Source organism: Macroventuria anomochaeta (genome assembly GCF_010093625.1).
Source record: "Macroventuria anomochaeta strain CBS 525.71 unplaced genomic scaffold BU25scaffold_2, whole genome shotgun sequence".
NCBI lineage: Eukaryota > Fungi > Ascomycota > Dothideomycetes > Pleosporales > Didymellaceae > Macroventuria > Macroventuria anomochaeta.
In genome coordinates, this window is record NW_022985363.1 from 385,564 (window position 1) to 409,233 (window position 23,670).

Genomic DNA, 23,670 nt, shown 5'->3' on the forward strand with positions numbered 1-23,670 from the left:
TGTGTCAGTCGTTTGTTCATCGATTGTAGCACTGCCAAGGTGCTTCACGTTCTGCTGACGCTCTCAGATGTCACCGCCCATCATATTCGTATCTCTGTTGTCGGCATGCTGGACTGGACCACCGAGACCGCTCGTGCGCATGTCATTGTTGGAGGCAGTGCTTTCCACCAGGTACTTGGCGTTGCGACTAGCCATGCTCCTCAGGTACTGACTGTACTCGGAGACACGCTGAGTCTTCATCTGCCACTCAAGCGCATACTGCAACTGATCCTGCTGGCTCTGATGGCCCCTCATGCTCTGCTCTTGCATTTGCTGATCGACCGGCATAGCCATCTTGGCTTCCCCGCCTGCCATCTGCATCTCGTCAACAGCCTTCTTGCCTTCCTTCCTTGACTTTAGCTTATTCTGTGGCTGCTTAACCTTCTTGCCCATCTTTGACCTCTTTCGGTCCATGCGGCCCTTGCTCTCTGCATCTTCCTTCTCGATCTTCAAGACGACACGGTACTTCTCTTCCAACCATGCAGCGACCATGCTCGGCGCCCACCCGCTGACCCAAGCCAAACCTTGGATGCCATCGTACTCGTTTGGATCATAGAGATCGCTCAGCAGCTCTTCAGCGTCTATCTGGGTGATTTCGTCGTTGTGCACTTGCGCGATGATCTCTTGGTGCAGATACTTGACGCGTGAGCGACGAATTGCGCAGTCGATTGGCTTGACAAATGCGGTGTGATTGAGGACGTCCCAGTATTGTGCGAGACTGACGTACAAATCGGCAATGCTAGGGCCGTCCGGGTAGACAGCATCAGTGAAGGTGCTGAAGCCGCTTCCGAGGCGCGCAGTCAGGATCTGATGGATATCTTGCATGCGTGCAAGGACGGCGTAGTACAGGTCTTCGAAATCTTCAAGCGGGCGGTGGGCGGCATCTTTGGCTGTGCGTTGACCGAGGGTAGCCCTGATGCGCGCGCTTTCGTTGGCGTGGGACTGGATAGGACTTGGGTTGAGCTGGCCGCTGTGAAGGCGAGAGCGGAGGGTGCGTAGACTGGGACTCCAAGGATCGTTGGCGAGTCGACCGAACAGTGCACTTTTCTCAGCGAAGGAGACCAGGTATCCGCTGATTTCGATAATGATGCTACTGATGTAGTCGGCCGGGTAGGAATCGGTCGAAGCTTTGACGGCAGCCTGAGTAGCAGCTGGGCTGAATGGCGGGAGCAGACCTGGCTTCGTAGAGCTGGACATCCCGTTGACTGTGACCATGAGGTCGCTTGTTGGTGTTGTGTCTTTCACAGGCCGCGTGTAGCGGCGCTGTGACGTTGCTCAGGTAGGAAAGAGTGGGTAGAGATGTTGGAAGTGGGAGGGAGCTGTCGAATTTTGTGAAGACGAGGAAGCGAGGCTGTGTCGTTGAAAAGCTTTGAATAGAGGGGCTGGAACATAAGACGGTGTCGAAGTGAAGGGAGGTGAAAGTGACACCGGACAAACGATCAGGTTGTACATGGTTCTTTGATCTCACCAAGCGTCGAATGGCGAAGCAGCGTTACATCCGAGGTCGGTTAATGGGTCCGGATTGTGGTCGCAATCCTACAATGTAGAGTGCAGATTTCTAAATGAGTCCGTGTGTTTGACATTGCTGTGACACAGAGTTGTCGAGAGTGGCAGCTGCCAACTACACCTGACGTCGAAGGATCTCCACCCTTCATCCCTACGCTTCTCCCTTCCCTAGCCTCTTTTCCATCTGCTCGATCCACAAGGCTGGACTGAATACCGATCCGTTTTTTTTAAAAAAAAAAAAAACAACAAAAAACTTTCGCATTAGCACTCTACGCTTCGAAAGTCTACTCATGCTTCCCTGTGCCGTCTCTTAATTGCCATACCATCATCCCAACTCATCATCCCATTACTTATCGGCCATGCGTAGGAATACAAACAGCGTCCTCTCAAACCTTCCCAGCAGTCAACCTCCTCACCCACTCCCGTCCATCAAACTCCCTTAACCTCGTAGTTAATTCTTCACGCAACCAATCCCTCCTAACAAACACCCCCACAAACGCACCCAACGCCAATACCCTAAGGACCCACTTCCTCGTTCTCCCCGGCACCACCTCCCTTCCCTTCTTGCCATCCCTGTACACAAAATCCCCCTTCTTATAAAACACACTCCTCCACCAAAACATAAACTGCCAATCCGGATACATCATACTATTTAGCCCAGTCTTGAGATCAATAGCCCAATTTGTGCACCCGCTCGCCCATACGAGTTTCTTGGCTTCGCGCTGCGTCCATTCAAAGTCCCGCGCCGCGGCTTCGGGGCGGACTTCCACCGTCGCCACGGGGGAGGGGGTGAGGAGCGAGGGGAGCAGCGAGCGCGAGCGGTAGGAGGGCAGGGAGGTCAGGATGGGCGCGAGCAGGCGCAGGGTGAAGTTGATCTGGCACTCGACGGTATAGATCACACTGAGGTGCCCGGTGACGGTGTTAGGACCCATGAGGACGAAGAAGTTGGGGAAGGAAGGGATGACGGTGCCGAAGTAGGCTTGTGCTACACCGCGGGTTTGCGTGTCCCACTGCGCGTTCAGTCAGCATATCTATCCTCTCATGAAGGGGGCGATAGTGTGCACTCACGTAGTCGTTCAGCTTCAGCCCATCTCGGCCAACGATCTCCATCGGACAGAGCATCTGCTGCGTCGCAAACCCGATCGCCAGCACAATCGCATCCGCCTTTACCTCGCGCCCCGACTTAGTTACAACTCCATCTTCTGTGATTTTTTGCACTGGATCGTCCGGTATCAGTTCGACATTCTCCTTCCACAAGCACTTCAGGTACTCCGTATCCAGCACCTTCCTCTTACACCCAATCTCACTCCTCGGAATCAGCGCGTCCCAATACTTCTTCGGCGCTGTACGCTTCACATACGCCTCATTCTCTTTCGCCAGACCAGAGCGAATCGCTGCACCACTTTCGATTGGGAAGCCGGACCAGTCGGACTCCATGTCGTAATAGTGCTTGGCGCGGTAGAGACGCATGGCCAGCGGGACGTAGCGCATCACGGCTTTGAAGGTGGGTGTGTAGTAAGGGTTCTCGCGCTCCGAGAGGTACTGCGCTTGCCGGGCGAATTGGATGATCTTGCGGACTGGGGGTTTGTCGCCGACTTCGCCGGCCATGATGGGGACGAATTGGGTCGCTGAGCAGCCGTTGCCTGGGTATGTCAGTCTGTGAACCGCATCGCAGAACTGTCTGCTTCGTTAGGAGAGAGGATAGGTGGGGATCGTACCCAAGACGACGACATCCTTCCCACTCCAATCAAATCCATGATCCCACTTCGCAGAATGAAACATCTTCCCTTTAAAAGATTCTTTCCCCTCGACATCGCACTCCTTCGGCACACTCAAACTCCCCACTCCACTAACAAGCACCTTCGCCCTCGTAACCCGCCTCTCCTTGGTCCTCAAATTCAGCACACTCACCACCCACACCATCTCCTTCTCATTCCACCTCGCTTTCTCCACCACCGAATGAAACCTTACTCTCTCCGTGATCCCATACGCATCACTCACGCCCCTAAAATACCTTTGAATCTCCTCGCGCATAGAGTACTTGCGACTCCAGTCCGGATTCAGCGCGAAACTGTAGGAGTAGAAATGGGATGCGACGTCGCAGCCACACCCGGGGTAGGTGTTTTGCAGCCAGGTGCCGCCTACGTCGGAGGATTTTTCGATGAGCTCGAAGTTGCGGATTCCGAATTGGCGGGTGATTTGGATGGCAAGACCGAGGCCGGACATGCCGGCGCCGATTATGAGGACTTCGGTGTCGAAGGACATGGTGCTGGTTGGACGTGCTCAGAGTTGTGATTATGGATAGGAAGGACAGAATGCAAGGCGAACCAGAAGAATCAGGGAGAAGGGATATGCTTGAGGACTGATGGGAGAACGGGTGCTGTCTCATTTATACATCTTCTGCCAGTGCCAATCGTTCATTACATCTATTACCGCCGCCACGATACTATCAGTGGGTCGCTCAGCCCATGTCGGTCACACAGGTAGTGTGTTGGTGCGGGGAGGCTCTTGAGATGTCGTTGAATGACCCGTTTCGTGATGGAAGGTGCGCCGATTGTGAGGGATGAGCCAATGAAGTGTCCACGGACGTGTGTGGTCCGCGGGGTCGTGTATGGGGACCCCACATATTTACACGCGTGTAGCTCATCTCGATTCGGATCTGCTTTGGGTATTTCGGAGCGCATCCTGGTAGTTGGTACAACAATGTCTTCGTCGTGTGCAGAGACGTGACCAGTGTCTCGAAGTTGCGCGGAGCTATCTGAAGGTGGACGATGGGAGGAAGGTTATAGACATCTAGATTTTGTCAGAGCATGCAGTGTCGAGCACGTGGTCTGTAGTACTTGGGTATATGGCAGTGTTCTACCAAGCACACCCTATATAGATGACAGAAGAGAACAATCATTACTTTATCATACCCATATATATTCTTATCACCGGAGACCCTGCTTGATACCCACGAGTATACCAACAACAAGCAGGGCCGCATTGAACGCCGCCATCATGTAGAACGGACTTCCTGGCCCCATGCTATCGAACAACGCACCTCCCGCCTTGGTAAGCAGCAAGATACCAAACCCCCCAAGCAAGCTGTAAGTTCCGGCTATTGATCCCTTCATATCGTTGTATGAGTTGGATTCTGGGGGCGAGCTGGGTCTGCTGGTGCTATAGCTCTGATTCTGAGGCAACAGTGGCTCCTCTTCATGGACAGGCGTGATGGGTGCGCTTGTCGGCGGTGTCGCGCCTGCCGAGGGATGGTAGCTCACATTTGTTGAGTCAAGCGCTGAGCCGTTTGCGCTGGACTCGTCGTTGTTAATGCCGCGACCGAGGAGGGCAAGAGAGCAGACGATGGCGCCGATCTGACTGATGCCGAGGAGGGCGACGATGATGAAGATGGCACCTGTTCCATCTTCGCTCTTGTAGTCTGGACTGGCTAGAGATCCGAACATAGCGTAGCCTGCAATGCCTGATGCAGCTGCAAGGAGCAGGGGGACGTTGTATCTTGGGTATATGCCAGAAAGGTAGCCGAAGACTGGGGCGCAGAGGAGGGCGATGAGCTGGCTGATACCGGTCAACATGGCGGCGAGTTTGTAGGCTTGCGGGCAGGCGTGCTTGATGTCGGAGGGGTTCGAGGGGTCGACGGCGCATTCGCCGGTTTGGAGGAAGTAGTGATTCGTGAACAGCGGGATGAAGAGTGATATGGCGACGGATGATGCGCGTGCGACGAAACCCCCGACGTAGCCCAGGCCGATCAGAGGTGATTCGAAGCCTAGACGGACGCTCTCGAGGAAGAGGAAGGGGTACGACAGAATGAGGTCGCGCGCATGGGACGTCTCAGTACTCTTGTGCTCGTCCTTGCTAGTAAGACGTCTCCACCCCTTGTCCTCCTCGCCAGGCAACTGACGCAGGCCGAAGAAGCAGCCAATGGCTACAAGAATGGCGATGGCACCCACCACATAGAAAGCGGCCGCAACAGCAGCAGCAGGGCTCTCGCCAGCCTGCTGAAAGCGGGTGGGCAGGGGCAGGAAGACCAACAGAGCCACCAGCGCGCCGCAGCCCGTGAACATGCCGACCAGCCCTGCAAGCTGCGAAGTAGACGCGCCTGTGTCTTTCTTCGTGGGCGCACCTCCGCTCGATTCTTGTGAGCTCGATCGAAAGCGGTCAGGGGTGATGGTGAGCTCAGAGGAAATGGACGGGGCGACAGCATGCCGACTGCCATTGACCACGCGCCTCAGCGTAGGACTCCTTGGATCCGGCTTGGCCTCCCTGACCATCGTCATGGTTGGCAGAATCGCAGTAACCATAGTCGCCCTGCACATGTCAGCCTATACTCTTCCCACGAACACCCACGAGAGACTCACGTTGCGCTCCCTCCCAGGCTGAACAGCACCCTCGCCAGCAGCAACTGTGGGTAAACATCCCTGGCCTGAACCAGCACCCACAGACTAATTCCCACAACTATGTACCCCGTCACCGCAACAGCCCTAACTCCCACCCTATCGCTCAGCAGCCCCCAGACCGGACACGCAACCAGCGCAACCAGCTCGTCCACAAAGCCCAGCGTGCCCACCGCACCGCCGACATTCTTGCTCTGCCCAATGCGCTGCGTGATGACAAAGCTGATGCTGCTGTTCAGGAACACGAGGAAGGCGATGCTGAAGAGCGCGACGCCGAAGAGGTACGAGGCGATTTGCGTGCGCGTCGCGGTGAAGGATAGGCCAAGCATCGCGAGGGACCGAGCGTGATTGCTAAGAGCTCGGTGGAGCTGAGGTCGTTATCGAGGGAGCATTGACGTGTGGGCGTGTGAACGTGTGGGCGTGTGGACGTGTGGGCGTGTGTGTTAGCGTGAGATGGTATGGGTTGGGCTGCCCTTGATTACCGCGGGATCGGACGTCATTAGCAGCAAACACGCGCTAGCCACATTGTGACCACGCCCTGGATGAGCGTGCATGCAATGAATTCACCCATGGCAGTTTCTGGACGACCCTTGCTTTGGGCGTGCCTGTCAATCAGCATGTCGGTCTCACGGTGAAATTGTGCGATGGTAATGCATGGTAACGTTGAGTTCGATAAGACTATCTAAGGCTGTCTCAGTACTGCCAGCAGCCCATAACGTTCAAGATCAAGGGCGGTTCGACTGTCGCGAAAAGGAACCCGGCTATAAGCCACCCTTGCCAATGCTGTCCAACGCCTGATGATGTCTAACGTCCGAGCTCCATAGCCCAGAGACTCCTTTTCGAATTGGCTGTGAAGCCTGCGTTTCTATTCCATAAAGCCAACCATAACACCGTCCCACGCTATGCTCAAGTAACAATCTGTCTAAGCAGCAATGGCTGCTAGTTGTATCCATCCCTCCCTGCCATGACTAGTACAGTCGCTACAAGGAGTCTTGAACAGCTCCTATGGGTAGTAGCCAGAGTTCTGGGCGGAGCCCGAGTTGTTCGGGTCGTACTTCGGGCCTCCGCCATTGTGGATGACGACAGTTGCTGGCTTGCTGCCATAGCTGCGCGACGAGTGGGCGGACTGAGCGTAGTTGCTAGACGCGCTGGCTGTTGCTTGTTAGACTCATGGTGTGGCACGAGACAGGCTGAAAGACATACTGGAACTGGTCGAGGGCCTCGGGGCGTAGGAACCCTTCTCCTGGTAGTAGGATGCGTAAGACGAAGGCATGATGGATTGTTGTTGTGGCGTTCGAGGGAGTTCAGGAGGAGTATTGATTGGGTGATCCGACGGAGGTTGAGAAGTCGTCTTTGAATGAATGAGGCCTGTGACAGTGATTGCTGGCGTTTGAGTAGCAGGTAATGTATGAGCGTGATGTGTTTAAATAAACATAAAGAAAGACAGTCATTTATACTTAGGCAGACACGGCTGAGGCCGCCGTCAAGTGCCCAACATACTGTTGACTCTTTCGCCACAGAGTCCTCCTATGTTCGTTTCTGCCTGAGCCCATAGCGCGTCAAAGTGTAGTTCTCTCAACTTGCGAATCATTACGCGTGGCAGTGTATGTCCTTGGCAAGTTGATTACTGGGGGAAAGGGCGGAGCGTGCGCTAGGCAAATCCGCATGCCTGAAACTACTGGTGAACACCCGAATAGGTAGGGAAAGAGTCATCGTGATTATTCGAAGTGCTAGAAGAATCCACTGCTAAGGTATGGATCAGAGAAGCACGCTCGGCGCGTAATTCGACGCGAAAGCAAGCAGCGATGACTGTGCAGCAGCTGCAGGCACGCAGGCTAGAAACGACTCATTCTGGCCTGTGCCACCAGTGGCAACGAGCGACCCTTCGCCGGCTGCCAAGGCCAGGCTGAAGCGTGCGCACTGAGGTCGATAATGAAGGTGTCGACCCCGGGTCGCTGGCTAGCGTGGGGCCTGCCGGTGCCTGATTTCAGGTGAACTGTGATGATAAACCCTCACCGGGACGTGGAATCGGAGAGAATGGACGCAAAGATGACAAACGGAAGAAGGACAGAGGCGAACAAAGAGAAGGAACAGGCGGAAAGGCGGTGTTGTAGGAGGCAGACGGTGAAGAGATGAAGGCAGTGCAGTCCAATGCGGGGTTGGGCATAAGCCGCGCCTTGTTAGACATTCTACGAGGCACTTACGCGCACATTGTGCTCTCACGTGCTGGCGTACTGGTACTCTCCGTGAATTGGTGGTCATGAACCTGAAAATTTGATGAACTGAGTCGTTGGCGCATTCGTGATAGATTGTGATGAAGTGGACGACGCGTTCAAAGCTCGAGGTGTCTGCCAAGGACGACGCGCGCTGTCTGTCCAGTGTCCCGCGAACCTTGGAAAGTGCACTTTCGACAACTTTGGAACAGCATCCTTGACGTGCTTGTTAATTGATTAATTGGTTTAACGTTGACGTGCTTGTCTTGGGTCCCTGTATCGCACACTTTGCACCCGGACCTCAAGAGGCTTTCACTCTGAGCATCACTTCGAAGATGTGTTCGCTCAACAGCTTCACGCTGCCCCGCCTGATGACCCCTCATTGACAACCTCGCCCTCGATCTTTCGATCCCTTAGCATCCTGTACATCCCAATGCTGGGCTGCACGTCCTTGAACCCGTACTGAGGATACAGCTTCTGCGCCGCCGGCTCTGCGACCAAGCTGACATATGCTTGAGGAGCGTTTGCATCCACATAGTTGACAAGTGCTTGCATGATGCGCTTCCCAAGTCCACGCCGTTGGTGATGTGGATGCACCGCGACATCGCAGAGCAGGAGGAACAGCGACTTGTCGCCCAGCAAGCGACCCATCGCAACTGGGATCTGATCTGGACTGGGTGTTAATTCGTCTAGCATATCCTTCGTTTCGTACGCCAAAATGCCGACAAAGGAGTTCTCCAGTGCTTTTGGTACAGCTTCAAGCGGCGGGGGCGTCATGCCAGCAAGCTTTCGTAGGTCGTGGTACACTTGAGGCGTCGGCAGCCCTTCGATTATGGTATATCCGCCGTTGGACGTCATTTTGAGAATTGTGGAAAGGCTGTAGAGTATAGTAAGAGCGGTTGACAATTGATGTGGTGTTGTGTTACCCTAGAGCTCACGATGCGGTGTCAGATGGCAGCCTCGGACTGCACGCGGAGTCATCCTACGCATTCGGAATACCTCACGAGTTCCACGCTTCCAAGTCAGCACAATCTTGCATGCCACGACAAGATTCGACTAATCGATACTAATTTGTTCACTGGCAGTACGATGCCACGGCAAACACGCTGGTTCACGCGCGAAATGCTCTCGTCAATTTCGGATGCGTTGCCTCAGAAGTCCGATATCACCATCATCCTCTCTCTTACCTTGTCTCTGGTTTGGGATTCCCCTTCGTCGCTCAGTACATGTGACCGTTGTATCACAAGCTACTTGGCTTGCGACTGACCCATGTTTTATCAGCCTGACCGCAACACGATGCCACTATCAAACCACACAGGAGCAGACTCGAGCATTGCGTGCCATTATGCCAACCACCGTCTACACTATTCGCCTTCAGTTTGCAATACACATTGACCGCAGTCGCCCAGAACTGGTGGTCTGTCACATCTGGAATCCTTTACGAACTTACGAGAAAGTGCGATGGAGTCACGTGGCGGACCTGAAAGCAGCGCACACATGAACGAAATCTACAACGCTATAGCAACCACCGAAGACCGTTACTGGTGTAGGTTTTGTCTTCATGTACTGCTGGCAATTATCACTGCTCCTTACCGTCGAACCTTCAAGCTGTACACATGGAGACCGCTGAAGGAGATGCGCGCAGCACATGGCGATCGTAGCGTGTTGATCCCTCTGATACGGCAGTGGAAGGTAGAAAAGTATGAGGAATTGCGGTCAGTACAAGTCTCTGTAAGTCAGTACATCATTGAGCCAGACAAGCATTGATTGTCGCAGGCAAGCTTCTGTGCCGGAGCTGCACTCACCGGTATGCCCTGGTCCAAAACCTCAGATGCTCTCTGGATCGCAAATGCACTCTTCGTCAGCTGTCTCCTTTGCGCTATCTGGGCCATCATTTCTTCGATTCAGACGAAGTCTATCCTTGACGACTTGCCAGCGAAAGAAGATCTCGATACCAGCCTTGCAGATGTTGAAGTAACACGCGTCCAGCGTACAATTCTGCGGTACAAACGTACTCCTGCCTTTCAACACTGGGTCATGCTGTTCATCTGGCAGTTTCCTTCGATGACCATGGCCTACTCATGGGTCACCTTTCTCTCAGCTCTTACTGTGCGTATATGCGAACCTTTCATCCGGCGGTCACCGTGGTCAGACCAGAACAAGGTACATGACTTACCTATGCTATATCTGCAAGATTCGCTAAAAACAACAGACAGCCATAGTCTATCTCGTGATCGGTCTTCTCGGTCTAGCTACCTACATATTCACTGCCGTCTTCGTGTACATAAGCGAAAAGGATCTTGAGCATTATGTCTCAGGTGCGACCACGAAGGGAGGTCCAAAAACCAGCAAACACACCCATGCGCCTGCATTACCCCCCACACTTCCAAATATTGCAAGGACATTCGGTAGCAGCAAAGGCAGCGTTTCTTTCGAGCAGTTTCGCAAGGATGGCTTCGTTGAGATCGATCTTGAGCGTCAGGGAGAAACAGAGACGATAACGATCATGGAAAGGCTCGAGCCAAAGGGTAGAGAGAAGACCAGATTGATGTTGTTCAACTGAGGCGTCAGGAGCCAGCACGATTGTTGTTCTACCATATTGTAGCGACGGCAATTTCCTCCTCACCTTTTTATCGATTCTCGGTCACTCCGAGAAGCACATATCAACAACCCTGCATACAACGAATATCATCTTTAGTCTTCGGTTGCCAACCATAGCCTCTCGATGGCTGCGATCTACAGTGCATCACTAGCGTTCACCTATCACAATGGCAGCCGATCCTTGTCAGACGCATACCATCGCAGTTAGCGCCAGGGACCACAACCCACGAGCTTCAAACACGAACAAAGATTGGTGCCACTTTTACTAGGAACAGGATGCTCGACGAATACGCTACTTCATACCTATGGCCGAGCAAAGTAGGGGAATGCAACGTTCTATGCATGTGTGTTAATGTCGCCGTCTCATAAGCCAGAGCTGAATCCTCGATTGCACACGGAGCCGTGCATGATCTTGGAAGCAGAGGTGTGCAACATAACATGTCCGATAGTTGACATGCTCATCTTGATGCACACGCGAATCAAGATTGAATGCCCCAGCAATGGCTGACAGGTTCAATCAGGCTTCAATTCTGGAGGTAGACATGGGCAGCAAAGTATAGGGTGTGATGATCGAAAGAGTAATTTAATTTTGCTGTTCATAAAGGCGTATGAGTCCTGTTGTGTGTCAATTGCTGAACCAACAGAGCACATCAGCAAAATGAATCTACTCTCCGTTTACACAGTTTTAGTTTGTCTCACAACGTCAGGTCTGGTAACGTCTGCGCCCACGCAACAACGGACGCGACAGGTCTCTACCAACGTCCCAGACTTCGTGCTGAAGTACGGTCCGTAACCTTCATAACACTGCGTATCAGTCAGATTGCTCACATCTACAGCACCCATCCTTCATCTACACAGCGAGGAAACGCATTTCCCAACAGACCTGTCAACATTTCTCACGCACGTAACACCGCGCGTCAATTATACCGCCGTACCCGATGCTCCATACCCGCTTAAGCTTTCCAATCTCAACCAGCTTAGCCCCGAAGTGTATCTAACGTCCAACGACGACGTTACCACCGACCCAGGATGGCTCAAAGGAACAGCGCCAGACGCCAACGATTCCACTATCGGAATCACCTCAGCTATCATCGTGAACAAGAAAAACGACAGCAGTGTAGACGTTTTCTACTTCTACTTCTACGCCTTCAACCCCGGTACTTCAGTCCTCGGCCTCCCATTCCTAAACTTCGGTACGTTTCCATCCCTCTGAAACAACTTTAAACATTCCCTCATATCTATCACAGGTAACCATGTAGGCGATTGGGAACACGCAATGCTGCGCTTCCCCACTCCCACCTCCCCACCCTCCGCCATCTGGTACTCACAGCACGCCAACGGACAAGCCTTCCGGTATTCCGTCGTCGAGAAAGACACCGACGGCATCAGACCCGTTGTGTACGTAGCCAAAGGCAGCCATGCGAACTATGCTATTCCAGGGACGCATTCACACGTCATACCGAACCTCAACCTGCCATTCGGCGCGTTGGAAGACTATACTGATAAGGGAAGACGATGGGATTCGCTGGGGAGCAAGTATGTGTATCGGTATGATGCTGGTAGTGGTACGTTCACTGCTTACGGCGATGCACCGGTGGAGTGGTTGGAGTGGAAGGGCAATTGGGGAGATGAAGAGTACCCGGATAGTGATCGGAGGCAGGTGGATTTGTTTGGACAAAAGAAGTATGTCGATGGGCCGACGGGGCCGGTGGATAAACAGTTGGATAGGAAAGAGGTATGTCCTGATAATGGGATCTTGTGTATACTTAGAAGTGCGCTTGTGCCTAGGGATGTTGGGGATGGGGAGGCGAATGTTGGTTGGAAGGACGTTGAAGGTTGACATAGACCCGAGATGCTGTAATGAGTATCACTTTTCGAGTCAATTTTCTGACAATCTCCAGGGCTAAAACAGCTCCTGGCTGACAATGTCCCAGAAGTCCCCTGCAAACTCTCCACCTCCGTCCATCAGGTTTCTGAACTCCGTATGCTTACCGAGCACCTTCACCTCGCAGGCAACGTAGTTCACAACCATGTCGCGCAGCGCATCGATTTTCCCATCTTCGGACCTATCCTCGCCATGCTCGTAAGCATACCTGGCAATCTCGACGACATCTCCAAGGCGTTCAGGGTACAGCTCGAATCCTACCAAGGTTCTGTGCAGTTTGTAGAGAGCAAGATCCTTAAGTGGTTTCACCATGTGCATGTCGGCGAGAGTGTAAAGGCGAGCGTGTGCTAGAAACACAGGGGCGAAGTTTTGCGTAGGGGACGTGTTTGGGTGGGTGTCGAACTGCATGTGAAGAAGACTTGAGGCATTGTGAGTCGGGTGCATGTATTGGCGCTGATTGAACGCAACACGCGAGCCCATTTGGTTGTTATTGTGCTTTTTGAGGTTCCTGGTGGAAGGGATGGTACCAAAGGCGGAGGGAGCTGCATTGGAGTTCCAGCCTCCAGAGTCCCAATTAGTGGTGATAGGCATTGCCTGAAACGTTGGCCCTACTGGCTCTTCATCAGACATCATAAGCTCCAATCCATGGGACGGGGTCATACAAGCACTTGAATCCTTCTGCCCATTCTCAGCGGTAGCTGTGGGGTCTCGCGTCCATAACGGAGTCGTATAGTTGCGTCGATATGCGTACTCCATGAAGCGAATGAAGGTCTCTGGATCCACGTCCTCGATTTCGGCAGTCCGACTCTGCGCCTCACTCAGCCCGCCATTGACGAGCCTATCAAAGTACGGCGAAGTAGCAGCGACGGCTTTGGAGTGCACGATGAACTGCTTCTTCTCTTCTCCGATATAGAAGGTGAAAAGGTCGGATTGGATGAATCTGTGTATGTCAGTCTACTGACATCCCGAGTAATGAATACAACGTATGTACTCTTCGAACGCGATGTTTTTAGGCAACTCGGTCATGATGGCAAGGTTTGTAGTGATACAGACCGACAAAGCTGCGATTCGTATTAAGTACTCAATTGCTTTAGCCTGGCGGCGGGGATGCGCAGCACAAGAAGGCGGGGTGCAGCGGATGCATATATTCAGTCAGCCCACCTACCAGATAGGATGGTGGTTGTCCATACATTGCCTTCAGCGTGTTTCTGAAATCTGCAGTCCGCCGCATGTCTCTAGGAAAAAAGGATCGCGGCGGTGCGGGAGCGCTTCTAGACATACTCTCATGCAGCGGTATTTTAACGGCAAGTCGCATCAATATTCGCGCATCTCAACAGACACATACTCGCACAAAGCTGTCGGTGCGCATCACGATCACCATATCGAGAGTGGAGGTGTGAACGTTGGAGATCAACGGTGCGGGTGCCATTAAATGCGATCACGCCAATCGAAGTGAACGGCAGCTGCAACCGGACGCGATCCCTCAAAACCGGGTTTCCTCATCGCGTTCTCACTGCGTCATGACACCACTGCCACACTTCGTCCCAGTAATCCCAGCAGCGATGATGATCCTGCGGGTAAAGATGCAAGGGCTCCCATGCACACTGACAAGTCGTTGGTGGAGGAGTCCTGCTGGAGGGCTCTGAAGCCGCGAACGACAGGAGCCCTGTACGTCACTCGTAGGCAAGATGTAATGTAGGTAGCTGTTTCCTTCCTTCTATGTTTCGTCTCCTGAATACTTTATCGCTTTTGGCACCGATACCTTCCTTTCGCAATTCTCCAAAAACATAAGTCAAGACGGCGCCCCAAATCCCATCTCGACGCGCTCTTGCCGGTCTCGCTGTCGTAACCGTACTCTCGACAATTGAGAAGCGGCGCCGGAGCCAAGCGCAACTAAAAGAACAAGAGGAACCACCTCTGGACGTCGAAGATATGTCAGGCGAACTACAGACTATTCCTGCACGCCATGGCGTTGCGACGTTCGTACCGCGTGGCCGCACGATCAAAGTCATCAACACCTACGGCAAGCAGGTTGTCAGTATGTGGGCGTTCACATTAGGTGCACCACCTGAGGAAGGCGATGAGGATGCCCCAGGTGACGAGGAGATCGAAGAGGAGGCGAAGAAGCTACAGGAAGCTGCAGAGCGAGAAGAGGGCCAGAGTGAGAAGAAAGAGCCCGAGCCAGCAAAAGAGAAAAAGTCCAAGGACCAAGAGTCCAAGGACCAGATGGAGGATAAGAAGGAGCACTCAGACTCGAGCACAGGCGAGCAGTCGAAAAAGGGACACGAAGATCCTCCTGAGCAAGCGCCAGAGATACCTGACAACGAGAAGTCTACCGAAGGCACAACAAAGTCCGTCGAGAAGGCCGCGAGGCAGCTCTCCAAGCGAACCTGGGCGTCCTACCTCCCCTCGATCCCGTACCGCTCCAAGGGCAAAGGAGACAAGATAGGCAAGGCTGAAGTCGAACAAGAGCCTAGCCCTGACGAGCAGAGAGCACAGAATGAAGCCAACACCAAGAAGTGGTCCTCGTACATCCCAACCGGCAAAGGCTTCTCAAGCTACATCCCAAACGTAGAGGTGCCCAGTAAGGAGGGTGTTGTGAGCGCGTTCAAGTCGAGCCATTACCGTGATCCCAACAAAAGCTATGCTGAGCAGCTGTACGACTTCTCCAAGACGCCTGTCGGCGCGGGCACCATTGCGGGTAAGTCTAGATGAGCTTCTTTATACTATCGTCTGTAGTGACACCATCACAGCGGCCACCGGGTCAGGCTACGCATCCACCGTTTACGCCGCCTACTCGGCCTACGCGCAAACCCACCCTTCGAAAGACTCCCGCCCACCGATGGAGTACCTCTCGCTGCCCCACACACGCGCCTCATCCTACAAGCTAGTCCCCGAAGTCGACGACACCCTCCTGACAAACCTGCGCAACCCCATCATCACTCTCGTCGAAGACACCACACCTGGTGCGCACGACACACTGACCGCTGCATGCGATGCAAACCTGTATGCCGCACTCGGCGTCGAGAAGCCCGCCGAGCACGGCAGTTGCGCGGAAAACCTGGTCCTCGCGCTCAAAGAACTGAATGAGAACGCTGGTCTGAAAGGCGCGAAAGCCGTCGGTGCGGATATCAGCGTCAACATTGCCCCCACACCTTTGCATCTGTTTATGGTCACCCCCATCGAACTACCCTCAGACGCAAAGACCACCGAGTCTGGCGCCAAAGGCGCGAAGCTCGCAGTTGAGGAACCTAAGGGCAAAAAGAGGGGATTCGTGCGGTTCCGGGCTGAGCGCGACGTCGTTGTGGTGTTTAGCGCGTGTCCGATGGATGTTGGGCCTCAGAATGGCGGGCGGTGTATGGCTGCGAACTTCATGGTCGAGGAGGCGGAGGCGGATGACAATGCGTCGGTTAAGAGTGGGAAGAGCAGGAGGAAGATGCCGCCGAAGAAGCTAAATGCGGCGGGCAAGAAGGATGAGAGTAAGGAAGCTACTGAGAAGATTGAAGAGAAGGAAGAGAAAATCGAAAAAGCCAAACCGAAGAAGCTCAATGCACCCAACGAGGAGGATGAAGACAAGCGGGCAGAAAGAAAGGAAGTCAAGACGGAGCAATCAAAGGAAGAGCTTGCAGTGACTGAACAGAAAGATGATGCAAAGGGAGAGAAATCTGAGGTGAAGCAGACTGGGGAAGCATCTAAGCCAAAGCAGACAGAAGAGAAAACTCCTGGACCCTCACCTTCGCCGAAGACCGAGGAGAAGACCGAGGACAATGGCAGCGAGAAAGGAAGTGACGCGCCTTCCGAGGAATCAGCAAAGCCGAAGAAGAAGCCTAAGAAATTGCAGGTGCGATCCAGGCAGTAAACTTCCTTCTGTTCACGCAAGTTAATGGGTTGTAATTGATATAACATGTGCTCAATACAATCTTCAATCGTCCCAAGTTCGCGCCTTCCTCGCACGCACACGTTGCACCGAACCTTTCCTTCACTTACATCTCATACCCCGGTCAACCTGTGCCCCACAGATAGCTTCTTGGCGGTCGATGTCTTCTTCATACATCAGTGGGCTTCACCTCGAGTAATCAATGCCAGTCTACTACCTTCCAGTACTGTAGCAACTACCTTCCAGGTCGATCCACGTGCGATGACTGCCACAACACCTTAACCCCGCAACACGCCTTACTGGTCTTCTTGGATATCGTCACGACACTCGTTTTCACCACTCATCCCGTCGCCTGGCCTTGGTCAACATGGCTCCACTCACCGACGGGCAGCTCTTCGGTATCGAAATCGCAACGCGCGCCTCGTCAATCGCGTCGATCCTTGGCTCTCTGTTCATTACCAGCACCTTCCTCTACTTCCCATACTTCCGAAAATTCAATACCCGCTTGATCTTTTACGCGACCTGGGGCAACATCACCACTAACATCGCGACGTTCATATCAATCTCTGCAATCCCAAATGGCCCAGCGAAGACCACGCCGCTATGCGAAATCCAAGCCTTCCTGATTCAATGGTTCATGTTGGCAGATCCATTTTGGGTAAGTGCCTCCTCCGGGCCAAAGACTGCACCTTGATGACTCTAATAGGTACTTTGCATGGCCCTAAACGTGTGGCGAATTTTCATGATCAAAAACTTCGATGGACGAAAGCTCCCCGATCCAGAGAAGTGGTACATCTTGTTTGCATATGGACTCCCCGCTATCACGGCTTTCATCTACCTCATCCATGATCACAACAGCGGCCAACGCATCATGGGTCCAGCTATCGTAAGTTCAACTCGAACTTGCACTTGATTAAGCGCTAATTCGACAGCTCTGGTGTTGGGTGAGCAAAGAGTTTGACTGGATGCGCATCGTGTTCTTCTACGGTCCAATGTTGTATGGACACTCTTCTCCTCGAGCGGCGTGTGCGTGCTGACCTTCACAGGATATTAGCTGGAACGGCCATGAGCATACACATCTGCGTCGGCTTCAAGGTCTATAAAGTAAAGGTCGAGCTGCGCAAGATGGTGGAAGAGTCCCGACGGTCTTCTGCACAAATGTCCTCTGGAGTCTTGGAAGATCCTTTCTATACTCCCAAAGACACCATCGTCGTCACAACTAAGATTGAGCGCGACATCCACGCGGGCGACTTCATGTCTCGACCTGCGACACCAGGAGCCAACCAGAGCTGGCTGACTCCTCCCCCTAGTCCGCGAAAATCGACAACTCCTCCACCTACCGACGCATCAGACACCACTCGCTCACCCACACCCTGCTGCCCGTCAAAGTCGCCAGGACGTTACAGCCTCCTGGTCCCTTTGAACCCTAATAGCCCGCACCGTCACAGCAAACCCCTGCTCATCGGCCGCTACAGAGCAACCGCTTACTCTGCGCCCCTAGCCTCCGGCGACTTCGCAACACTTCCATCACCTCAAGTTCCGGTCTTCCAGCCAACGGAGCACGCCGCCCACCTCAAGCGCCGGCGAGAGAACGCAGCAGCATTCGCCTATTTCAGGGTCGCGTTGTTGCTGTTCGTCGCACTCGTTGTGGTCTGGGTGCCGTCGAGTATCAACCGTCTCTACCAGATCGCGCACCCAGATCATCCTAGTTATGGCTTAAATGTTGTTTCTGCTCTTGTCCTCCCGATGCAGGGTTTCTGGAACGCGGTTATTTATGCGCAGACAACGTGGCCGGAGTGTAAGCGCGCATACGCAACAGGTATGTCGAAGCTTAAGGGAGATGCCGTGAGCAAGCAGCCGTCGAATGACTCGGTGCGAGATGAGTCGATCAAGTACAACGGGATTATCGAGAGCGAAGGAACCGAGATGTCGTTCGAGGACAAGTCTGAGCTGAATGCCTCCGTGCAGACGGTGTGAGTACGCCTGCAGTTCGACAGAAATAATTGCGCTTCCCACACAGCTCTTGTTGGTTTGAAACAGCTTGTATACCTCCAGTGTGCCTTGGTGTAGCTGCACTTGCAAGCACTGGACACCCTCGTCTTTTTCTGTTTTACGACTTTCACGATGGCCATGAGAGATACCCCGGTTTTTGGCGCAAGGTGTTGGGTAGTTTGGCGCTTGCTGGAAGCCCCATTTGGATGGTTGGAAAATATACACAAGCCGACTTGTCTACAAGAAGGGTTATACATGGTACAAAGGTCTTCCCTAGAGAGTGAATGGGAAACATCCATCGTTTACTTACACACATACAACGAATTGGCATCCGCCAGGCGTGGTATTCATCCATGGTCTCGACATGAGCACTCCAGGACTCGAGCTTGGGCGTGGCGACGAGCATCCCATACAGGCTTTCACATCTTCCCGTCATCCACCGGCGACAGCAGCTCATCCAGCGGCCACTTCCGTATCGCCCGAATACCCAACTGATCCGTATACCCAGCCTCAAACATCTCAATCCCCGTCCAGCCAATCATGGCCGCATTGTCCGTGCAGTACTTCGGCGGCGGGAAGAACAACTCCACTTCCCCAAATCCATGCGCACACAGCGTGCTAGCAAGGACGTGTCTGAGGAACGCGTTTGAGGCGACGCCGCCGGCCATGACGACCGCTGGCTTCTTATTCGTGCTGTCGACGGTTGAGGCGGTTGGGGTGGGGGATTGCAAGGCGAGCACGACGCGGGACGCGATGTGCTCGAATGCTGCGCGCATGACTCCCAGTGCTATATCTCGCCGCTCTTCAAGACTGACTTCTTCAGGGGTCCGCGGCTGCTTGGCCAGTTTCCCTGTCGCTGGATCCGTGGGGTAGCGTACAAGGCGCTCCACAGCAGTCATCAGGCCTGAGAAACTCATGCCCATGGTGTTGATCTTGTTGCCGCCGCCTGTCTTGGTCAGGGGCTGGTTTATGCTCCATCCCCATTTAGTTTTGCTGCGTGAGATGGCTACTTCGTTGTTGGTGGGGGGCGTGTACCAGTCGTGTACGTAGCCGTGTTCGTCCAGGTAAGTTTGTGCGGCGAGCTTGGATTGCGCGCCTCTTGACCCGGGCGGGATGGAGCTGTAGGCGCGCGGTGGGAAGGCGAAGGTCTCGAGGAGGGCGCCGTACATGGTGCTCTTTGCGTGTTGGAGCTCTTCCGGAGGGAGGACTACGCGTGCGACCTTGTCTAGGCATTCGCCCACCGCGATGTCGTCTGTGCTGCCGAGTATGCTGTGGTCGGTGAGGGAGGTCGAGTTGATGAGTATGGTGTGTCCGCCAGAGGCTAGGACCGAGAGGACGGGGAATGTTGGTGTCAGCGCACCGTTCCCATTGACAAGAGGCTTTCGACTTGGGTCTGCTTCGCCAAGGGTGGCATTGCAGGCTTCGAGGGCGGCGACGAGGCGGGGCGTTAGAGCGTGGGCTTGCATGTGGTGTACGCCGACAAGCGGTTTCTGCGCACTGTCAGTCCTTGCAGCTGAGTAGAAGCGTCTGTTTGCAGGCACCTCCCAGGCCACTGCCAGGCCTTTGGCTGTGTCCAGTCCAGTGAATAGATTCGAGCGCATGCCAGGGCCTCGAGTCACAGACACAAAGTCTGGCAGTCTACGGCCTCCTCCATGGTTTGGCAGATGCTCGATTGCCTCTGCTATCAGCTGCGCTAGGTTCTCCTGGTGGGATTTGAGCGTCAAGAGTGGATGCACACCCTGGAACTCGGTGTTGTTCGATGTGACTTTCTTGTGAAAATGCAGTCTCGCGACGGTGTTGCCGTCGTGCACGCCCTTTTCCACGATGGCGACCGAGGTATCATCGCAGGATGTTTCTACAGCAAGCGTCATTAGTAGACGACGACGACGACGACCGTGCGCGCTGCAGCTCGGTGAGGTTCGACGTGTCCATTGTGGTCGAATCGCAGTCTGAAGTATACTGCGACGAGGCAGCATCACTCGCTCTGACGCCGTCGATGCGGACGGCTGAGGCGCGTTCGTGATGCGAAAACACGGGACGACGAGACCCTGCGCGACGGCTGCTCGCTCCTGACTGCCGAATGTGACATCATCCCGGACCACGCACATGCCAAAGCAGCTTCAGCTCTCAACACCCGGCCCGGCTCGACACTTCGCTGGTACCGAGCGACGCCTGACGATGCGACATACGTCCAGCTACCATGGCCGACACTAAGAAAGAGAGCGACGGGCCAGCGCCCTACTCGTCGTCGGCATTCGACCTCACACAGCTGCCCGACTACGACAACGACTTCGTGACCGAGGACGACTTCGTACGCTTCGCCAAAGCGCTTGCAGCCCCCGAGACCTCGCCGTCTGCAGAAGACCTGACCGCGCCGCCGGACACGCCGCACCACTTCACAGCCCAGAACGACTGGCGTCCCGTGCACCAACGCGTGCGGAAACGGAAAAAGAGCAAGGCGGCACCGGGGCGAGGGAAGGATGAGACGCGCGAGGGCTTCGTGTACGTGCTGCTAAAGTGGCCGCTGTTGGTGTTCGTGCTCGGGTGGCTGCTGTTCCTCAGCATTGGCTACGTCATCACCCGAATATACATCTACCTCTACGAGCACTGGGTGACATGGCGGGGTACGCGCAACCGGCTACGGCAGCAGCTCCAGAACGCGGCTACGTACGAGGAGTGGATTCGCAGCGCCAAGACACTCGATGCCTACCTGGGGAGCGATATCTGGAAGGAGAAGCCCGAATACGCGTACTACGACAGCAAGACGGTCAGGAGGGTGCATGAGCAGATGGTGAAGCTCAGGCAGAGGGCAGAGTCAGATGAGAACGGCAAGTCGGACTCGAAGAGCATCGAGGGGCAGAACAGGGCTGTTGAAGACTTGCGCGCGCTGATGGAGGCATGCATGAAGAACAACTTTGTCGGGTTCGAGAATCCGCGTCTCTACAGCGAGACCTACTACGGCACCAAAGACCTCGTACAGGACTTTGTCGACGAGGCTGAGACGTCTATGGACTTTCTCCTCAGAACCAAGCAGCTCGATGCCGAGAACAAGCGAGCACTGTTCAAACATCTCGGCAGCAACTTTGGCAGAACTGCACTGTGCTTGAGTGGAGGGGCGACGTTTGCATACTATCACTACGGCGTAGCAAAGGCGCTGTTGGATGCTGGCTTGCTCCCCGAGGTCATCACTGGAACGTCCGGCGGAGCGCTGGTAGCAGCACTCTTAGGCACGAGGACCGACGAGGAGCTCAAGAAACTGCTTGTCCCTGCACTCGCTCACCGCATCAAAGCGTCTCAAGACAGCACCTGGACGTGGATGAGGCGCTGGTACAAGACCGGCGCACGCTTCGACGCTGTACAATGGGGCAAGGCATGTTCTTGGATGACCAGAGGCAGCATGACCTTCAAAGAGGCCTACCAACGGACCGGCCGCATCTTGAACGTCTCTTGCGTGCCGTCAGATCCTCACTCACCCACCATCCTCGCCAACTACATCACCGCTCCCGACTGCGTCATCTGGTCTGCAGTCCTCGCCTCTGCCGCCGTTCCTGGTATCCTCAACCCCGTTGTCCTCATGAAGAAAGACAAAGACGGCACCCTGTCTCCTTACTCGTTCGGTCACAAGTGGAAAGATGGGTCGTTGAGAACCGATATCCCGCTCAAAGCCTTGAACCTCCACTTCAACGTCCGCTTCTCCATCGTCTCTCAAGTCAATCCACACATCAACATATTCTTCTTCTCGTCCCGCGGCTCCGTCGGTCGTCCAGTAACCCACCGAAGAGGACGAGGCTGGCGCGGCGGCTTCATTGGCTCGGCTATCGAACAATACCTAAAGCTTGACTTGAACAAGTGGTTGAAGGTTCTTCGACACTTGGAGCTCCTACCGCGACCGCTAGGTCAAGATTGGAGCGAGATCTGGCTGCAACGCTTCAGCGGCACAATCACCATCTGGCCAAAGTCCATACCCAGCGACTTCATATACATCCTTTCCGACCCCACGCCCGAGCGACTGGCCCGCATGATCCACGTCGGCCAGCAGTCCTGCTTCCCAAAGCTCAAGTTCATCGCCAACCGCGCAAAGCTAGAGAAGCAAATTCAGGAAGGCAGGCGCATGTACCGCCCGCGCGGCCAGAACCACGATGGCGCAGACCTAGCCAACATGCTCTCCGAAGACGATTTGCATGGGCTACTCAAAGATACAAAGTCTGGGAGTGAGAACAACGGCCCATACCCTCTCTCTGATGACGACAGCGAGAGCACTCGGCCTGGCTCGCCTGTCGACCTCCCTCTGGGTTTTAACTTGACCCGCAGACCGAAACGCACACCCGGCGCCCTCAACACCCACGCAGCAGATGGGCAAAACGACGTCCCCGACTCCCCGTCCCTAAGCCAGAGGCTGAGTGGGTGGTGGAGCACGATGAGTCCCAACGCAACAAAGAACTCCACAGCCCTCAACTACCCCCGCTCACGCACTCGAAACCCCACCTCCCCACCACCTGGCTACGCACTCCACGACCGCCCAAATAGCATGTTCGAACTAAGGCCTCGGACTGAAATTGGTGATCTGCAAGGTTTCAGACGGCAGATTCGTGCGGTCGCTGATGATGCTGATGATGATGATGATGATGATAAATCGGACGGTGACTCGGATGTAGAGCAGTTCCAGAGTGAGAGTAGGCGGAGGCAGCAGCACCAAGGCGGGGGCTTTGGAGACGCGGATGCGGGCGCCGTGGATGTGGAGATCCATGGGGAAGCGGCGCATTGGGGTGACGATGAGGGTGAGAGCGAGGAGCAGAGTGTTGGTATTGGGTTGGGACTAGAAGGGCGCGCACTATAGTAGGCCTCACCATGATCTTTGGCGCCTTCAATGCGAGGTGATTTGCACCTTTAGACATGATTGCTGGAGACGAGACTGAGTGTGCATAGAGCTCGAGGTTTTTGTTGTGTATATATTCGTTACCATTCATCAAGCTATACGTTCAAGTCACAAGCCCTGTAGTGTGTACTGCTTGGAGCGCGAACTTGAGACGAGTAGAAAGCTCCCAGACTAGAAATGTGACCAAGTCGATCATGAAGGAGTAATGTAATCAGCATCCATTGTTCGGCAGCCTTACAGCTTCTATTGTGCTTACTAAACAATGGCTTATCTGCATAAGGACTATG

At 54.3% G+C, this 23,670-nt stretch overlaps 10 protein-coding genes across 10 annotated transcripts; 4 read left to right on the plus strand and 6 right to left on the minus strand.

Moving 5' to 3' along the window:
- Positions 1-63: 63 nt before the first annotated feature.
- BU25DRAFT_382262 (uncharacterized protein) lies at positions 64-1,236 on the minus strand (the record flags this gene model as incomplete). The annotated part of the gene is made up of 1 exon (XM_033704237.1): positions 64-1,236. One exon carries the CDS (start codon positions 1,234-1,236, stop codon positions 64-66), a length of 1,173 nt encoding a protein of 390 aa, XP_033566826.1.
- A 1,232-nt stretch (positions 1,237-2,468) lies between these two features.
- On the minus strand, positions 2,469-6,268 carry BU25DRAFT_317872 (uncharacterized protein; the record flags this gene model as incomplete). The annotated part of the gene is made up of 7 exons (XM_033702221.1): positions 2,469-2,555; positions 2,614-3,188; positions 3,264-3,616; positions 3,656-3,814; positions 3,979-4,282; positions 4,499-5,853; positions 5,904-6,268. Coding segments are annotated over 7 exons (3,198 nt in total), but the record flags the coding sequence as incomplete, so codon positions are not given.
- Positions 6,269-6,642: 374 nt separating this feature from the next.
- BU25DRAFT_487094 (uncharacterized protein) lies at positions 6,643-7,530 on the minus strand (the record flags this gene model as incomplete). Its single annotated transcript, XM_033711257.1, has 3 exons — positions 6,643-7,091; positions 7,143-7,322; positions 7,440-7,530. The coding sequence occupies 3 exons, from the start codon at positions 7,528-7,530 to the stop codon at positions 6,943-6,945; spliced, it is 420 nt and encodes a 139-aa protein (XP_033566828.1). The 3' UTR covers positions 6,643-6,942.
- An 823-nt stretch (positions 7,531-8,353) lies between these two features.
- Positions 8,354-9,137, minus strand: BU25DRAFT_79221 (uncharacterized protein). The gene has a single exon (XM_033712120.1). It carries the CDS (start codon positions 9,008-9,010, stop codon positions 8,507-8,509), a length of 504 nt encoding a protein of 167 aa, XP_033566829.1. The 5' UTR covers positions 9,011-9,137; the 3' UTR covers positions 8,354-8,506.
- A 512-nt stretch (positions 9,138-9,649) lies between these two features.
- BU25DRAFT_453842 (uncharacterized protein) lies at positions 9,650-12,593 on the plus strand (the record flags this gene model as incomplete). Its single annotated transcript, XM_033709826.1, has 6 exons — positions 9,650-9,883; positions 9,929-10,315; positions 10,365-10,680; positions 11,461-11,538; positions 11,590-11,946; positions 12,001-12,593. The coding sequence occupies 6 exons, from the start codon at positions 9,650-9,652 to the stop codon at positions 12,591-12,593; spliced, it is 1,965 nt and encodes a 654-aa protein (XP_033566830.1).
- Positions 12,594-12,656: 63 nt separating this feature from the next.
- BU25DRAFT_417253 (uncharacterized protein) lies at positions 12,657-13,664 on the minus strand (the record flags this gene model as incomplete). Its single annotated transcript, XM_033707788.1, has 2 exons — positions 12,657-13,578; positions 13,630-13,664. The coding sequence occupies 2 exons, from the start codon at positions 13,662-13,664 to the stop codon at positions 12,657-12,659; spliced, it is 957 nt and encodes a 318-aa protein (XP_033566831.1).
- Positions 13,665-14,570: 906 nt separating this feature from the next.
- BU25DRAFT_329566 (uncharacterized protein) lies at positions 14,571-16,497 on the plus strand (the record flags this gene model as incomplete). Its single annotated transcript, XM_033702320.1, has 3 exons — positions 14,571-15,339; positions 15,392-16,233; positions 16,396-16,497. The coding sequence occupies 3 exons, from the start codon at positions 14,571-14,573 to the stop codon at positions 16,495-16,497; spliced, it is 1,713 nt and encodes a 570-aa protein (XP_033566832.1).
- Positions 16,498-16,690: 193 nt separating this feature from the next.
- BU25DRAFT_79576 (uncharacterized protein) lies at positions 16,691-18,709 on the plus strand. Its single transcript, XM_033712121.1, has 4 exons — positions 16,691-17,173; positions 17,222-17,401; positions 17,448-17,512; positions 17,562-18,709. The coding sequence occupies exons 1-4, from the start codon at positions 16,883-16,885 to the stop codon at positions 18,490-18,492; spliced, it is 1,467 nt and encodes a 488-aa protein (XP_033566833.1). The 5' UTR covers positions 16,691-16,882; the 3' UTR covers positions 18,493-18,709.
- Positions 18,710-18,926: 217 nt separating this feature from the next.
- BU25DRAFT_330598 (uncharacterized protein) lies at positions 18,927-20,483 on the minus strand (the record flags this gene model as incomplete). The annotated part of the gene is made up of 2 exons (XM_033702367.1): positions 18,927-19,997; positions 20,049-20,483. The coding sequence occupies 2 exons, from the start codon at positions 20,481-20,483 to the stop codon at positions 18,927-18,929; spliced, it is 1,506 nt and encodes a 501-aa protein (XP_033566834.1).
- A 145-nt stretch (positions 20,484-20,628) lies between these two features.
- On the plus strand, positions 20,629-23,571 carry BU25DRAFT_405973 (patatin-like phospholipase domain-containing protein). The gene has a single exon (XM_033705168.1). The coding sequence runs from the start codon at positions 20,708-20,710 to the stop codon at positions 23,342-23,344; it is 2,637 nt and encodes an 878-aa protein (XP_033566835.1). The 5' UTR covers positions 20,629-20,707; the 3' UTR covers positions 23,345-23,571.
- Positions 23,572-23,670: the final 99 nt, after the last annotated feature.